At 36.0% G+C, this 17220-nt stretch overlaps 3 protein-coding genes across 3 annotated transcripts; 2 read left to right on the top strand and 1 right to left on the bottom strand.

The window, feature by feature from the left end:
- The first annotated feature begins 905 nt into the window (after positions 1-905).
- Nup188 (nuclear pore complex protein Nup188) lies at positions 906-6804 on the top strand. The gene is given in 10 exon segments (XM_065309763.1): positions 906-1044; positions 1108-1327; positions 1386-1939; positions 2005-2242; positions 2306-3775; positions 3831-5183; positions 5239-5514; positions 5572-5714; positions 5777-5987; positions 5990-6804. Coding segments are annotated over 10 exon segments (5028 nt in total). The 5' UTR covers positions 906-1030; the 3' UTR covers positions 6539-6804.
- Pef (penta-EF-hand domain containing protein peflin) lies at positions 6549-7848 on the bottom strand. The gene is made up of 3 exons (XM_065309897.1): positions 7473-7848; positions 7092-7401; positions 6549-7031 (listed from the first exon to the last, which is right to left on the bottom strand). Exons 1-3 carry the CDS (start codon positions 7482-7484, stop codon positions 6805-6807), a joined length of 549 nt encoding a protein of 182 aa, XP_065165969.1. The 5' UTR covers positions 7485-7848; the 3' UTR covers positions 6549-6804.
- A 114-nt stretch (positions 7849-7962) lies between these two features.
- LOC135797495 (intraflagellar transport protein 81 homolog) lies at positions 7963-13336 on the top strand. Its single transcript, XM_065309895.1, is given in 13 exon segments — positions 7963-8254; positions 8311-8513; positions 8568-8731; positions 8734-8889; positions 8892-9145; positions 9215-9431; positions 9434-10077; positions 10137-12536; positions 12596-12651; positions 12764-12815; positions 12928-12979; positions 13092-13143; positions 13255-13336. Coding segments are annotated over 8 exon segments (1863 nt in total). The 5' UTR covers positions 7963-8110; the 3' UTR covers positions 10218-12536; positions 12596-12651; positions 12764-12815; positions 12928-12979; positions 13092-13143; positions 13255-13336.
- The last annotated feature ends 3884 nt before the right edge of the window (positions 13337-17220 follow it).

The raw sequence follows: 17220 nt of genomic DNA, 5'->3' as shown, positions 1-17220 counted from the left end.
TTGGATTGTACATAACTTTCCATCCGCTTCCAACGAGTAGCAAAACTGTCTTGTTGGATGAAGGTGTTGGTGAAGGCGGCTTCAAAATCGACTAACGTGTGCACGCCCTGCAGATCCTGGAACCATACGGCGGGTCCTCCAGCGAGATGCGTTCGCACAACCTCTAGCGCGTACGCGTCGTTCCACTGATGTAGTTGGCATTGGCGGCGTAGCGATGCCAACCACTCTGAGGCACTCTTCTTCGCGTCGAACGTCGTAAGTCCGGACTGTGCACCCGGTGCACTATGGTAGGTGGTGGCCGGTGGCGATGGGCGCTGCGCCATTGCCATCGACTGCATTAACGTATTGAACATTTGCATCACGCCGGCCAGGGTGGCGGCGTCCGTGCCAGGTTGTGGTGGCATCGGTTGTTGCGACGCACCAGCTTCGTTTCCATCATCGCCCATCGTGGATGTAGAACGTCTTTCGGCTTCTCGGGGATACTCGCGCGAATCGTCGTTGGCCGGGACGTTGGCCGTTACTCGTGCGTTCCGTTGTGCCCCCTTCGGCACGTGTTCTAACCTCCAAGATTTCCGTTGGCGCGGAAAAAACTAGGCTGCCTCGCGCAGGATGCTCTCAATAATGCTCAAGTCTCACGTCTTACCTGTTCATCCCACTTCTGAGATGTTAGGTGTGGCACTTGTGAGGGCAGGTGATAAAAGATAAGCATGAAACAATGAGCACTTGTAATTGTAAAAGAATGTTGAATAGCGTTTATTGAATAAGGCGTCTCTTAATCTGCGTCTGCTGCGCTCTGCTTGTACTTAGCTACTGCACCGGGCGCACGCAGTGCGCCGGTGTTGCGCGGGAAAAATAATGTAATGTATGTTGTGTTGTTGGTTGCCTACGTTACGCATTTCGCTAAAGTTAGGCTACTCCAACAACACCTCAGATGCCTCGCCGGTTAAGTTACAACTTTTAAAGGTTATATTGACATGTTGGTTGGTTTTGTTATTGAAAGTGCTCTGTTAAAAACACAAATTAATTAATAATGGAACCGTTTCCGTAAGTAAATCAACTTGTTAATAAATAAAGTATCAGTTAAACTAACAATTGTGTTATAATCAGATACTGGCGCAACATTTACAACACCGTTGTGGACGAATTCAAAGCAGTTAGTGTGAATTATGTCTCCGAAGTGCTTTCTGAAGTCAAGAAACCTCTGGTTGAAGGAATTCTTTTGTACAAAAAGTATGAACCAGATAGTTATACCACATGGAAGAATAAAGTTCAAGCATCCAAAACTGGTAACATTGATAAACTCATGAAAGATACCAGTAGTTCAATTGTAAGTTATTTATTTTATATTTAAACCTTAAAAATTTATCATAAAATCAACATTTAAGGATTTGGATTGTACTGTAACATATAGAATGTTCTGTAATTATATCATGTTTGAATACTATGGTAAAATCACAGATATTGAGGAAGCCACATGTGTTGAACTATACAGAAAACTGTTTATAAGAAAACTATGGCAGTTTGTAGCTGCAGAAAGAATGTTTCAATTAAAAACCATTCAGTTTCTTGTACAGCACTATAAAGAAAAGGGGCACAAGTTGTCCAAAGTCATTGATGACTTTGTAACTCAACAAACTTTAAAGACAATCAGAGAAAAATTGTTGGAACAGTTCAAAATGCTGATTATTGAAAATTCCAGCTCAGAAAACATTCTAAACAATCAGGATTACATTGAAAGAGACAGATCTGAGCTGATACAGATATTAATCACTTATATCTACACCATTGAACATGAGAAATTGGATGGTGATGAAATAGCAAAGTTTTTAGATTTGTTTAATCAACATGGATTTGCTTTGAATATAATTTTCAGTGGAGCTGAATGTGAATCAAGAAATTTAGAGTATAATACACTATTGATTGCACTAACAAATATTTGGTAAGTTATAATAAATTATTTAAGTTTTTAAGTGAAAATAAGTGTTTTTTTGTGTAAAACTTTAGGGAGGAGAGCAACTGGCCTCACAATTTCTCAAAACTAGAAAAAATCTTCAACGAAATCTCCTCAATGGTAAATTGTCATTCAGTACTCATTTTATGTTGGAGCATGATGTTACTAGCTCTTCCACCTGAAAAAATCCCTCCGCGTTATTTCTCTAAACTACCAATGCTCATCCTAGAATCATTGAATGAAGAATCTTTCAAGCATTTGTACAATCTGCTTGACAACGGATACAGAAACGTAAGTAAAACATATCCAAGCGGCCATTTGCATTTTGTTTCAATATGCCATTCAATATTCCAGCAATCAAAGCTCAATATTCTAATCTACAAAGCAGTTTACAAATTCTTCAAACAAATCTGCTCCCGCATCGATAACATAATGAAAATCTACGAAACAGAGAATAGTATACTTGTCCTTGCGAAATTAATGGAAATCCCTGAAATATGCGATGATGTAATGACATCCAACAATCAAGTTCGCAAATTATTTGACGCCACAATCAATCTTTACCCGTATGATACGAAATCTTTCGCGTTATTACTCACAACTCTCATAAAACATAAAAAATATTCAACTAATGTAGTTGAACTGTTGAATCACATTCAAATCTACAGCGAAATACCAGAAAACTCGAAAATTTCTGTACCGCTACAAACACCCGCGTATGAAATATCATTGATGCATAATCGAACGATTGTTCAATATTATGGCGACAATATTCAATATTCTTTCATGGCGAATCTAGAGATAGTCTTTCAGGATGTCTTGGACTATGCTACGAATCTACAGGAAGATGACATGCAGAAAAATGAAGAAATTAACAATGTGATTGTTTCCATGGATTTATTATGTCAACTTGTTGATAATTCTTCTGATATCTGGCAGGATGCACACTTTCAACGAGTATTAACATGTTGTAAAACAGTCCTAGCAAGGATAAACCTTGAATCCTGCAGAAGTCCAAGGTTAGTGAATGAAATTTTAAAATTATTCACGCATGGCATGCAGAGTCGCAGTAAAATGTTGTCGACTATTCTTTTGTCCACGTCGTGTTTACCCACGGCGACAGCACACATGCTACCCGTGCATCAATTGGTAAAGATTAATCTGTTGAATGATTGTCCTTTTCTACAATTGATCATGCGCGAACGCTCAGCGGGGAATTATCAACTTGTTTATACATATCTAGGATTTATCAAGGATTGTTTAGAGCACCAGCATGAAAATGAACGGTTTTTATTACCTGGGATGATTTTCATCATCCAACATGTCTTCCCTGTGCATTTAGGATGGAAGGAACCAAGTGTACATGAAAAGAATAAGATGTCCTATGATATTTTGACAATGTTGTTGAATATTCTGCATTCACATGCGATGAAACGCGCTGAGTGTAGTGATAGATCACTGCAGTTGATTTACGAGGTGTGTTTGCTCACATTGTTGAATAATGATGCGTTTGTGAAGACATTTTTAACAATTTTGAGATATAGAAATGAGTATATTGAACAGTTGATGATTAGAGAAGTGGATTGGGAGATTGGATGCACCAGGGATGTTATTTTAAGTGTCCGACAGGCTGTAACAATTGTTTTGTGGTTGTTTAATAATGTAGAGTATCAAGAGTTGAAGAAAACTGTCTTCTGGCAGTATTTCAGTTATAGCGGCGTGTGTTTCCCGTCGGTGTTGAGGATCATCTGCGAGTATATCAATCATAAGTTTGATTCTGTCTTACCGAAGTTGGCATGTCGACTGTTTCGCAGGATATCAATGGTGAGTACAATTTTAAGTTTTTACAAAATGGCGGATGTAAATGTCGATTTAACAGGATTCTAGTATACCGGTCTTAGCTTGCATGGAAATCGACAACTATCAAGTACAAAGCATGTTCCTTGAACGTTTAAGAGATCCATTGGAGGATGATGAAATGCGCATTGCTCTTCTTGAGTTAATAACAACGTGTGTAATGACACAAAACGGCATGACAGCCGCTTTCTTTAACATGCACGTTAAGAAAGCAATCGATAATATTCTCCCGGAAAAAAGCGATGAAACAATAATCAATTTTCTTGGAGAATATATCGATAGTATTGCACAATCACCTGAAACATTGCGCAGTCCTGTCCAGTCAGCCATCTTGACTTTATTTCACACTCTATGGAAAGAAAAGCGTTTATCTTTGATACAAACTTTAATAACCCAGGATACTTTCTGGAAAGCACTGATAAATCCCCTAGATAAAAATTATGACTTCAAGAGTGATACTTATTATCAAATTTTGGACATCCTAGCAATGGAGGCTTATTATACTAAACCTAATGATCTTGCAAAAGAATTACAAGAGTTGTTTTCGGTTAAACTCAATCTCTTAAAGAAGATTTACACATTAGTTTTGCATTCTTTGCGAAAATATGATGATGATGATATCACTGGCGTGCTCAAAATTCAACTTGCATGGAAACGATTCATTATTCTCATGATTCGTAATCATAAAACAGTGATTACTGAAGATGCCAAGCTGTTTTTGATGAAAAGCACTCTCGAAGGTCTTTTTGATCATGTGCAGTCTCCGAAACACACATCAATCATCTCCAACTGGTTGGATTTGTACATGTATTTATCACAATTCGATGTATCTGGTTTTGATACAGAAGATAATTTCCGTCTTCTTTGTTCATGTTACAAACATATTGAAGATGTCTATCTGCGCATGAATAAGAAGTCTCGGGAAGCAGTTATTACAATTGTTATCAAATCAATCAAACAATTTCACTCGCTTTTCAGTAAACCGTGTGTGATTGTCAATGATTATCTGTTTGTTGTGCGAAAATTGATTGAGAAGGAATATGATGATGTGATGCATCGCCAGGGCACAGAACTAAAGTGTTCAGATCATGTTGTGTGGCATTTGATTGTTATTTTGGGGAATCACATGCTGGAATATGAACATCATCACAAGTGGTTGTTCTTTACGCAATTACTGCATAAAATCGCATCCAGTTTAGGATTTTATGCGAGTAGTGTGGTTACAATGCCGATTGCGAAGTTATCGGCAATGTTTTTGTATAAATTGGCGAAGACTGGATTGGTTGATGAGTTCAAAGGTTTGGATTTTGCTGATGTGTATCAGTCGTTGAAGAGTCCAAGGGAGTTGGCGAATTATTCAGCATTACAAAACAATGTAAGTGGTATTTTTTGATAAAGTGCTTAAAATATTAATGTTTTAATTCTATTAGGGTAAAAATCCAGATATTTATTTGGATTACTGGCTGACCTATTCATATCTCGTGAATTTAAAAGTTGTACTCCTTGAGAAACTTGGTTTTTGCATGTTTAGGAAAACTCTGGACTTTGTACACATGCAGAGGGACGAATTATTTTATTTCTTTAAACTTCTGCAAGTAACTGTTAATCCCACAGCGCTGAAATTGATTGCTAGTTGTATTAGACTATTCAATCAGTTGCTCCGATGGGATGGAGCCATGGACTTTTCAACTATTACAGCATATTATGTAAGTATTTTGCAGTTTATTCACGAAACATTGACATAAAAACGGTTAAATTTATAGGAAATGTTGCCGGAGGTGTTAAACTCTTGTATAAATATCATTTTGAGGCCTAAAATGATCAAATTCTATGTGCCTTATGAGATTGTCAACTTGGAAATGCTGGAGAGTGTTCCCTTAGTTTATGTTACTACTATAATGGATGGGTAAGTAACATTTAAATGTATTTTTGCAAGAAATTAACAAATTTCTCATTTTTTCTGCTTAGAATACTTGATATAATCTCAATTTCATGCCGAGGACTTCTACAAGTGTCTCCATCATTAGAAAAACTCATTCACCGTTCATCACAACAGAAAACAACCCAGCAATTGCAAATTGACTGGGATTTCCACATTCCTAACGTTTACAATCCCAATGAAAACATAAAATCGCTCACATTCGGTGCTCTCATGTGCGTTGTGCATTACCTAAGCAAAGCACGCCAGCTCAATCCTCAAACAAGAATCCTGCTAAAAAGGATGCGATGCTATACATTCCAACAATGGTTTTGGAAGCCGAGAGTGAAAAACGCCTTCCCATCCAAACTGAAATTTATATATCGTTCCTATGTCCAGACTACATTGAACCAGCGTCAATTGAACCTTTCAACTCAATTCATCGTTTCGCCACCTCTGAAATCTACAGTTTAACATCGCCATGGCTTAGCCAGATGGATCAAGACCGAACAACTATCGCGCTTGAATTGGTAAATACTTTATTGGCATCTCAAATATTCAAAACTGTGTCGATGGTTATTTGTGATCATAACCAGAAGCAACAGATGCACATGTTAAAACGCGAATTGTGTTCCGAACTGCATTTCTTCCATGATTTCGTGCGGAAACACAGCGCGCATTCGAATAAGTATGAGGTGGACGGTAACCGCATTGTTTGCATTAAAAAATCTAAGGATAAGTCTTTCACGAGTCAGGATTATTTGATGATGTTATCGCATTGGTTTATGGAAATTTGTTGCCTTACGCCATAAATTGAACATGTTCTAATTACACATCTATTTTATTATCGTCAAAATATTTAAAAATAGGCAAAATCTGTTAATTTTAAGACTTGGGTTAGATTCTGGTGTTGATTGTGAATTTAACATGCAAAATGTGTGAAGCCAATTATGATTGATTGATTTATCGTAAAAATTAAGCTTAGCAGCCGAAAACAAAATGGCGTATACCAGAATCTAACCACTAACTATGAAATAATTTAAATTTAGTGTACAATAGACTTAATTTTTGTATGAAATTATGTGGAGCAGTTTAAAGCAAGTCCTAGGAAGTCCTCGAAGCCTATGGTAATTGTTCCAGCCATATTTGTATCTCTTTTTCTGAACTCTTCAGTAAACTTTTGTATTTGCACACATACAACAATGAACTGATCAACAGTCATCACTCTATGTGACTGCACATCACTCTTCTTGATCAGCAGAGTGATGAAATCCGGTGAAAAACGGAAACCCATTTGTTGCAGAGCTGGATGTATAGAAATAAGTTGATTAGAAGTTAATATTTTTGTAAAATGTAAATATTTACCTTGAGCAAGTTCAGCCTCTTCAATATTTCCAGACTGGTCTCTATCATATGTTCTGAATACAGTCAGCCATTGATTGATGTATGCATACAGTTGCTGGAATTCATTTACATCAATTGTTCCACTTTTGTCATGATCAAACATGCCAATCATCAGAGCACAGGCAGAATCTGAGAAGTTTTTGCCTTGGCCATTCACAAGTGCAGCTTGTAATTCTTTGGCGTTAATTGCACCAGATCTGTCCCTGTCGACGGCGTTGAACCATTGTTGAACCTCAGGGTTTACACCACCTGGAGGTGCTCCATATCCAGGCTACATTAATAATTAAGATATGATGATGATTTGATCAAATGTAGTTTTTAATTATTGTAGTTGTATATTACCTGGCCGTACATTGTTAAAATGAGGTAATTTTCACTTGAATTTAGGAGATTGGGTGTGTTTTGTTTAGTTTATCTGTTGAAAATAGAAACAGCTCAACAGTATTTCTAGAGATCAAATTTATTGGAGGTTGGAATTTATTGGAGTGGAATGATTACGTTTGGAATGAGTAGAAGATTCATCAAGGTTACACAAATAATTGGTAACTGCCTATGTTTGGAGGGGACATCCAAAACCAGGAAGGAAAAGATTAATTTTAATTTTTGTTTTATCAATATTCATTACTCATACATGATTTTCAACAACATTTTCAGCTCTTGTAGCATTCTAGGGAAGAGCCTATCTTTTCTATGCTTAGCTCATAAACGTATTGTCAAAATATTGTTTATTAATTAACTACAAAATTTCTCAGTATGCTTTTCCCATATAAAATCATTTTTATACGGTGGCTCTCATTGAAAGAGTTTTGAATTGTATTCTTGTGATACTAATGCGCATGGAATACAAATTGATACATAGTTACCACGCATGTTTGTGTACCTACTATCTTTCCAAACATTTGGATACAAACAAACCATAACATCTATTGCGTCTCAGATTCTATTCTAGAACACATGTTTACTTCTTCTCCCTTGTAAAAATGGACAACCTACGTTTTATTGTCAATGAGCTTAACAAACTCTTCGATGCAGACTATAACATGATATCATTTGGATCTCTTTCGGAAACTGAACTGCTCGAAGTCCTAATGAATGTCCTCAGCATGGTTGGAGCTACAGCCAAAGTAAGCTTTAAATATTTACTAATTTGCAAACTTGAATAAAGTAATGTTTATCTTAGATTGATGTACAAAAGAATAAAGAACAGTCCATAATGAACATCCTTATGGCATTACAATCAATCAAATATGTTCCGGAGAAAGACATTCCTGCCAGTGAGTTCCGCGAAGGTTTGATCATGGGACGTCGGAACATCATCCATCCGATTCTTTTCTGGTTACTTTCCAACACTGAGAAAGTCAAGAAACGAGTTTATTTTGCTACGTGAGATTGATAATCGCTTTTTCTAACAATCAGTATTAATTTCTATTATTAAAGATTTGTAGAAAGAGTTGAACTTCCTCCTGAGTTACTCGGAGATCCAGATATTGAACAAATGAACATCGCTTATGAAGAACTCATCGAGAAGTTCTACGTGGCTTACAATGAAAACACCCGTGATAAAAAGAATGCTGCAGAGTCGACAGAATTACAGGAGGATACCAAAAGATGTCGGCCGATATGTCCTTCTTGGTGCAACGTCTGGATATGCAGAATGACAAACTAAAAAATGTCCCAAATCGTGAAGGGTTGATCAATTCTGTTAAGTCTTACAGAAGCGAAGTCAAACAAAAGGATAAGCTTACTGATCAGCTGCGTGATCAAAAAATCTGTTAGTTCAAATGAATTCTGATATAAAGAGCCTTCAAAGCACTATTAATCAAAACGCTGGACGTCGTCCGGAAAATATGGATCCTATCCAACAGATTCGCGAAGAGGTGCAGATCAACAAGATATTGATGGAGGGACAATTACCTAGGGAGCATGAGGAGATTATATTGGAGTTGAAAGCTTTTGAAAGAGTCGCGCAGGAAGTTGAACCTACTTCGGAAGAAATTGACACTATCAATACTGAGGTTAGTACTTATTTGAAATTGTAGGACTATAAACATCTGACATGCTTGTTTATTGTTGTTAATATCCAGATGGAGGATTTAAGTCAACGAGTACAAACTCTCCTCAATAAAAAATTGACTTTGACCAACACCAATGATGATCAACTGCTCCCCTTCAGGAATCAAGCAACTATCATTGCAAATAAAAAGCAGGAACTTTCAAACTTCATCATGAAAGTGAAAAATAAGAACGAAGCTGTTTTAGAACAGATTAATCAGAAGCTAGGTACATTGAGAGAGTTAGTGGGAGGGATTTGTTGCATGGTGATGAATTGAAAGTCTTTATCAGTAACCTTAGAGAAAGGAGCTTGCTCTACAAGAAGTGCAGGTCTTACTTACAAGGTTTACAAGCCGTCATTGGTAACGCAACTAGAACATTAGAGATTCTCCAGTTGGAAGATCCGACTGTTGCGGAGGCAATTAAATTGGCGAAGGAGAGACCTACAAATGAAACTCCACAGACGGATGATATCGCAGAGATGAGATATCTCTGCAAGAAGTTGTACCAAGAAACAAATCAGATGAGGGCTGAGTCATCCAGGATCTACGATGAGCTGGTACAACTGCGCACTGATTTTGAAGGCTTCAATGATGAATTCTATGTTGCTAAGCGAGAATTTGATCATGCAACAGATAACATTACTGGAACCATTGAAAAATTGGAACAATCTTTTGAAGATTTAGAGGAAAGCATTAAGCGTGAGAAAGACGAGTGGAAAGAAGCAACAAAAAGCATGGAAAGTTACGAGTTGATTGTGAACAAATATAGTGAGGAAGTGTCATCCACCCAGGGTGGTGTTAATATCATTCAACAGCTGACCGGAAAGATACGTGTGCATGAGAAGATGAAAAAAGACATGGAAAACCAACTGGAACGCGTCAAGCAGATGAAGGTTTGTTAAAATCATCATTATCATTATTAAGGTCATGTTTTTTTACTTGTGTATTCTAGGGGGCGGAACAAGAGGAAATTGAACAACTACAGCGTATCAAACAAATGATTTTATTCAAGTTACAACAACCGGCACGTTGAATTTTGAGAAATTTAACAATGCATTTTATTCGAACCCTTTAAACCCTTTGTAAGTGCCCTAAATGCTCTTCGAAACAATTTTATAAAAATTTGAAAATAAGGTGTGGAAAATGCCCTATGTCTCTTAAACAGATATACTTTCTACAAGTTTCTCAACGCCATGTTATAGTCTAAAAGGTCCTTTTTATGATGCATTTTATTCCAATTCCCTAGACCCTTTGCAAGTGCCCTAAAATTCTCTTCAAAAGTTGACATTTTTAAGAAAATTTTAAAACATGGTGTGGAAAACGCCCTGTACCTCCAGAACTAATATATTTTCTTCAAGTTTCTTGGCGTCATATTATAGTCTAAGAGACTCTTCTTGTAATGAATTTTATTTCAACCCCGTAAACCCTTTAGAAATGCCCTAAAATGCTCCTCAAAAATTGACAATTTTATTAAAAGTTGAAAACATAGTGTAGAAAACGCCCTGTATCTCCTGAACTAATATACTTTCTCCAAGTTTCTTAACGCCATATTATAGTCTTAGAGACCATTTCTACAACGCACTTTATTCCAATCCCCTAGATCTTTTAGAAGTACCTTAAAACGCCCTTTAAACCTTAGCAATTTAATAAAAATTTGAAAACATGACGTGGAAAACGTCTTATATCTCCCGAACTAATTGACTTTCTTGAAGTTTCTCACCGTCATATTAGAGTTCAAGAGTCCCTCTACACGATGCGTCCCTTTTTAACCCTTTAGCCCTTCCGGAAGTACCCTAAAATACGGTTTAAAAATCGCCATTTTTGTCCAATAAATTTTATTTTTTGGTCGAAAAACAGCGTCAAAATCGTATTCACAAACATTTTCGGTCGAATAATAGGGTCGAAATTATTTTTATAAATTATTTTTGGCTGAACAACAGTGACGAACTTTTTTCCTAAACATTTTCAGGTCGAAATCATCGAATTGGTGATTATCAAAGAAACTAATAGAGCTAGGAAAAAAAGAATTTCATTATCTTGATCCGTGAGGAATTCACAAGAAGAGAGAATATGTTTTGAAAAACGACCAAATTTGAATGAAAAAAATTAAAGAAATGTTTTGTCATAAAAAAATTTAAGTTGTTTGTAAAGTAGGTTTACGATCGAGATGTTTACGTGATAACGTCTTATTCGTGATATAAGTTTTGTTTGTTGCAATTGTTGTAACACTTCACTTGCACTTCACATTTTGTTTTACTGTTAGGCTCCCCGCACACTACAAACTTTTTATCGGCCGATAAAACATTCAACGAAAACTTAACCGCACGAGAAAATCTCCATTCGTTTGTATGCCGCTAGAGTGAGAGAGACGGAAGATCGGTCAACTCACTCGAACGCTATGACTGGCACGGAATGACTGGCAGCGCTCGAGATGAGACGGGAGATCGGTCCGTCTCTCTCTGGTTATAACGAGAGGGGGGTCGGAATGACTGGCAGCGCTCGAGATGAGACGGGAGATCGGTCCGTCTCTCTCTCGTTATAACGAGAGGGGGGTATACCTGCGATCGACCTCGCTCGTGACACAATGCTTCTGAACCGGTCACCCGTAAAACGATTTTAAAGACGTTATCACGTCAAAAAGGCAAAAGATTTCTCTTTTTATGTCGAATGCCAATTTCATTCAAATTTGTAAATAGAAGCTAAATGGTAAAAGTTAGCTAAAGAAGTTACTTAATGTGTGTGTGTGTGTGTGTGTGTGCGCGCGAGTCCAATTTCAGGTCGAAACTAATGGTAAAATCGGTTTACATTATTCGGATCGCAGAATGCCGAGGAGGCTGAAAATTTTCGCGGGTATTTCGACATAATTTGAATGTAACTTTCTCTCTTCTTTTTTCTCTCCCGTTCTCTCTCGCTTTCCCTTGTTCTCTCTTACTCTTTCTCACTCTCTCTCTCTCTCTGCATGGGCGGTCGTTCGCGTCCAATTTCTCTTTTATGAATGTTTTTATTAATATTCACAGTTCTGGCAAGGACCTATTCACATGGGTATATAGTGTGTATTTTGTTTAAATTTTAACATAAGAGTTTGGTACCATTTCAAAATATTTAAGGTCATGTAAAATAAAAAAAAATTCAGTATTTCTTTTGTCCCACCTTTTACACAAGATATCTAATTCTATTTTTGTGTTTACCAAGTACGGTATTGCTTGTACAACGTGGGAAGACCTAACCTCAGTTTGATTATTATTAGTTGAAGTATGAAAGAATTATTGGGAGTGCATCGAAGATATAAAGAAGATCGAGGATGATTCAAGGATGCAGTGTGGAACAGAAAATTGTCTTAAAAAAATTAACTGTAAGTAGATAAAACCTAATATCCTATCGAATAAATTAAAATATCTTTGTGTTTTCAAGGACTAATTTAGGCTTGTTAGTCTGACATTGTTGAAGGACCATTCGTGCATCACACTGTAAGCATTTAATTTCTTTATCATTTTCCTCAATAACTTTTGTGATTATCTCACAAATTGACCCCCAAAATTGCATTTTTCTGTTCGAAGGACTAATTTTTGCTTGTTTTAGGGATTTTGCACCTGAGTCTGACATTGTAGAAGGACCATTCTTCCATCAGATTGTAAGTAATTAATTTCTTTATCATTTTCCTATATAACTTTTGTGATTATCTCACAAATTGACCCCCAAAATTGCATTTTTCTGTTCAAAGGACTAATTTTTGCTTGTTTTAGGGATTTTGCGCCTGAGTCTGACATCGTAGAAGGACCATTCTTCCATCAGATTGTAAGTAATTAATTTCTTTATCATTTTCCTATATAACTTTTGTGGTTATCTCACAAATTGATCCCCAAAATTGCATTGTTCTGTTCGAAGGACTAATTTTTGCTTGTTTTAGGGATTTTGCACCTGAGTCTGACATCGTAGAAGGACCATTCTTCCATCAGATTGTAAGTAATTAATTTCTTTATCATTTTCCTATAAACTTTTGTGATTATCTCACAAATTGACCCCCGAAATTGCATTTTTCTGTTCGAAGGACTAATTTTTGCTTGTTTTAGGGATTTTGCACCTGAGTCTAACATCGTAGAAGGACCATTGTTTATGCTTGTGTGTTTTCTTTAATAAAGAATATTTTTTAAGTATTTCTAATTATAATTATTTCTGTTATTTCTACCTGATCACGTATTTAACGATCCCTTAAACCATTTATTTTGAAAAGTGCATGCTAGTGCCATCTATCAATTAGAAACTACAACAACCGAAAGTTATGAGCTTCGGCCCGTCGCCACTAGAGGCAGCACCTTACTAGTTGCCGCGAAAACTTTATCAGCCTTCTCAACTTTCTGCGCTCCTAATATTCCATCTTTATTTTGTCGACTCTGTGAGGCAAAATGACACAAAATTTTGACTCGAAACAGTCGAAACTCAGGTTTTGTTATTCGGATCGCAGAAAGGGTGAGGAGGTAAGTAAATAAAAGAGGCGGTAACTAGTAATGGCGGGTAAAATGAATGTTTAAAAATCTTTATTCAGCAAATTCGGTTTTCGAATTCTGAAGGAGCTCGACAACTAAGAGGGCTAGAAAATTAAGAACTACATAATCTTGATCCTTGAAAAATTCTCTACAAAGTGGCATCATTATTGAAAAATCATCAAAATGGCACAAAAAATTTTTAAAGAAAAGATTTTATTAAAAAAATGGCAAAAGATTTCTCTTTTTTATGATAAAAATTAAAAGTTAGAATTTTGAAACAAATTGAAATAATATATATAATAATTTGACGGGAACTGTCTATGTCCACTTTCTGCGTTCCTAATACTACAGACTGATGAGCAGCAACATTTCAGCAATTTTCTCGACAAATTTTGTCGACAAATCCATTGAAATTGGTCACAAAATTCTTTTGAATATTAGGATCGCAGAAAGTGCAGTAGGCTAAATCTCTTGAATAGCGGCGTAGTTTTGTTACTCGTGGATAGATGACACTACTGATACCGTTTTTAAATTAATATTGATACAATATTAGAGATTTTGAACTATTTCCAATATCTAGCAGTGGCATTTCCATTAAAGTTTAAGGGATTAATGGATTAATTAAAGGAGTAACGATGTTGTGAGCAATGTTCTCCGTTGAGAACAAATAACACAATAAAAATTTATAGTTAAAAATATAAAACAACAATTTTATTCAAACATGTAGAATCACAAACTCAATTTCACAGTATATACAGCATTTTTAACAATACAAGCAAGAAAACAAGATAATAATATGCAATTAGATAATGCTCTTTTCATACCTCTTAACAAAATACATAAAATTATTTCAATATCAGCTTCAAAATGTTGTAAATTCATTCAATCGTATTTGGAATCATCATCATCACCGGTAATCTAATCTTCAATTTCTTAGACACTATAAACCAGAATGAATAACAGAATAGTAAAATATAAAATATTATAAATTGCCAAAATTTAACATACGTTCTTGGTATTTTATTCCAGTTGACACATCCATTTTCAGTAATCAGAACATCAGCCTCAATACAGTACAACGGAACCTCTCCGGTTGGTCCTAACTGGTAAACTTTGCCATCTCAGGATTAGCCAGCCAATGCTTCATCTCACAACTGAAAAATATTTATGTAAATGAAATATAAATATACATTAATTAAAAAATTAATTATTCTTACAGGATCCATAAAGAATTCCATTTAGGGCACCGTGCGAAGGTAGCGGTAGAAGTGACTCCCATTCAAAGCACCGTACAATTTAGTGCAATAACGGCGGTCCCACGATATTGCGTTCGGCGGCTAAAACACAAAAACACACAAAATTAGCCGACAAAAAAAAACAAAAGGGGCATTTTTGTAGGTTTCCCGGGGGATAAACCCACAAATTATACATGAAAATTAAAAGGAATTTAAATATCTATAATTTGGTGAAAGAACGGTTATCCTACGACAAGGCGTTCGCCCGCTTAACACTAAAAACAAAAAAATTCGATGACCAAAAAACACAAAAATGGCATTCTTGTAGGTTTCCCGGGGGTCAAACCCACAAGTTATACATGAAAATTATAAAGAATTTAAATATCTATAATTTGGTGAAAAAACTGTTGTCTTACGACATTGGGTTCGCCTGCTAAATGCTAAAAATCAGAAAATTAGCCGACCGAAAACCACAAAAAGGGCATTTTTTGTAGGTTTTCCGAGGGTCAAATCCACAAGTTATACATGAAAATTATAAAGAATTTTAATACTTACAATTTGGTGAAAGAACAGTTGCCCCACGACATTGCGTTCGCCCGCTAAACAGTAAAAACCACAAAATTAGCCGACCGAAAAACACAAAAAGGGCATTTTTGAAGGTTTCCCGGGGGTTAAACTCACAAATTATATATGCAAATTATAAAGAATTTACCTACAATTTGGTGAAAAAGCTGTTGTCTTTCGACATTGCGTTCGCCCGCTAAACACTAAAAACCACAAAATTAGCCTACCAAAAAACACAAAAAGGGCAGTTTTGTAGGTTTCCCGAGGGTCAAACCGACAAGTTATATATAAAAAGTATTAGGAATTTTAATACCTTCAACTTGGTGAAAAAACTGTTGTCTTACGACATTGCGTTCACCCGCTAAACACTAAAAACCACAATATTAGCCAACCGAAAAACACAAAAAGGGCATTTTTGTAGGTTTCCCGAGGGTCAAACTCACAAGTTATATATGAAAATTATAAAGAATTTTAATACCTATAATTTGGTGAAAAAACTGTTGTTTTACGACACTGCGTTCGCCCGCTATACATTAAAAACGACAAAATTTGCCAACCAAAAAACACAAAAAGGGCATTTTTGTAGGTTTCCCCAGGGTCAAACTCACAAGTTATATATGAAAATTATAAAGAATTTTAATACCTACAATTTGGTGAAAAAACTGTTGTCTTACGACACTGCGTTCGCCCGCTAAACATTAAAAACGTCAAAATTTGCCGACCAAAAAACACAAAAAGGGCATTTTTGAAGATTTCCCGAGGCTCAAACTCACAAGTTATATATGAAAATTATAAAGAATTTTAATACCTATAATTTGGTGAAAAAACTGTTGTCTTACGACACTGCGTTCGCCCGCTAAACATTAAAAACCACAAAATTAGCCGACCGAAAAACACAAAAAGGGCATTTTTGAAGGTTTTTCCACGAAAGTTTATCGTACGATTAGTATTTTTTGCATAGTATTTTTTATGTACAACTTCTGTGGCTCACTTAACATAAAAATTTCTGTAAAGGTTACTTCACACCTTGTATGTGTGTAGAACAATAAAATATTGCTTATTTCTATTTCAGTGCCACGGTGATGCATTTATAACACTGCACACTCAAAAATGGAAATAATAATTATATAAGTTATTACATTAATAATAAAAACAAAAGTAAAATTTTATATATTTATGTTTGATGTACTATATACTTCGGGTGCATTCGCGTTGGACGCTTACGCGCTGTGAGCGTGCTTACATGTCATTTTCATCGTTCGACTTGGCGCTGTGAGTGTCACATAAGTACGCTCATGGCTGAGTTCGTAGCACAGACTTCGCGCTCATTTATGCTCACGCCACAGAGGTAGGGCAGCGAAAGCGTGAGCGCCAATTTTTATTATCTGTCAAAACGAATGCAACTTGAGCATAAGCTAACCAAAAAATTTCATTTATTTCTAAATTGTTAAATTCTTTACAATCCCGCAAAAATGGCAAGCAGTCAACCAAAATTAATTTCTGTTGAGCTAACTGATCCAGAAAGTAATAAAATTTACAATTAAATTAAAATTTAAAAAATAAAAATTTAAATTATTTGATAAACAGTTGCCATGTTGATGATTATTGACGCTCACAATATCCAAAACGAACGAAATTTATTTATTGATTCTAAGCGCCTATAGGCCATCTCGAACACTAAAAATTTGTGCTTATAAGCGTGAGCGCTCACAGCGCGTAAGCGTCCAACGCGAATGCACCCTTCGTGTACTAT

The sequence above is a fragment of the Atheta coriaria genome, unplaced genomic scaffold (genome assembly GCF_025399875.1).
Source record: "Atheta coriaria isolate IRGN ID8LTWV9N9 unplaced genomic scaffold, Caltech_Dcor_3.1 hic_scaffold_8_pilon, whole genome shotgun sequence".
NCBI lineage: Eukaryota > Metazoa > Arthropoda > Insecta > Coleoptera > Staphylinidae > Dalotia > Dalotia coriaria.
Note: the sequence above shows the minus strand (reverse complement) of the source record. Positions and strands in the feature narration are given on the sequence as shown.

Excerpts from the sequence above, each read along its gene's own strand:
- Pef (XM_065309897.1), bottom strand. Across the intron at positions 7,032-7,091 it reads AGAGGCTGAACTTGCTCAAG|CTCTGCAACAAATGGGTTTC; the intron begins GTAAATATTTAC and ends CTATACATCCAG.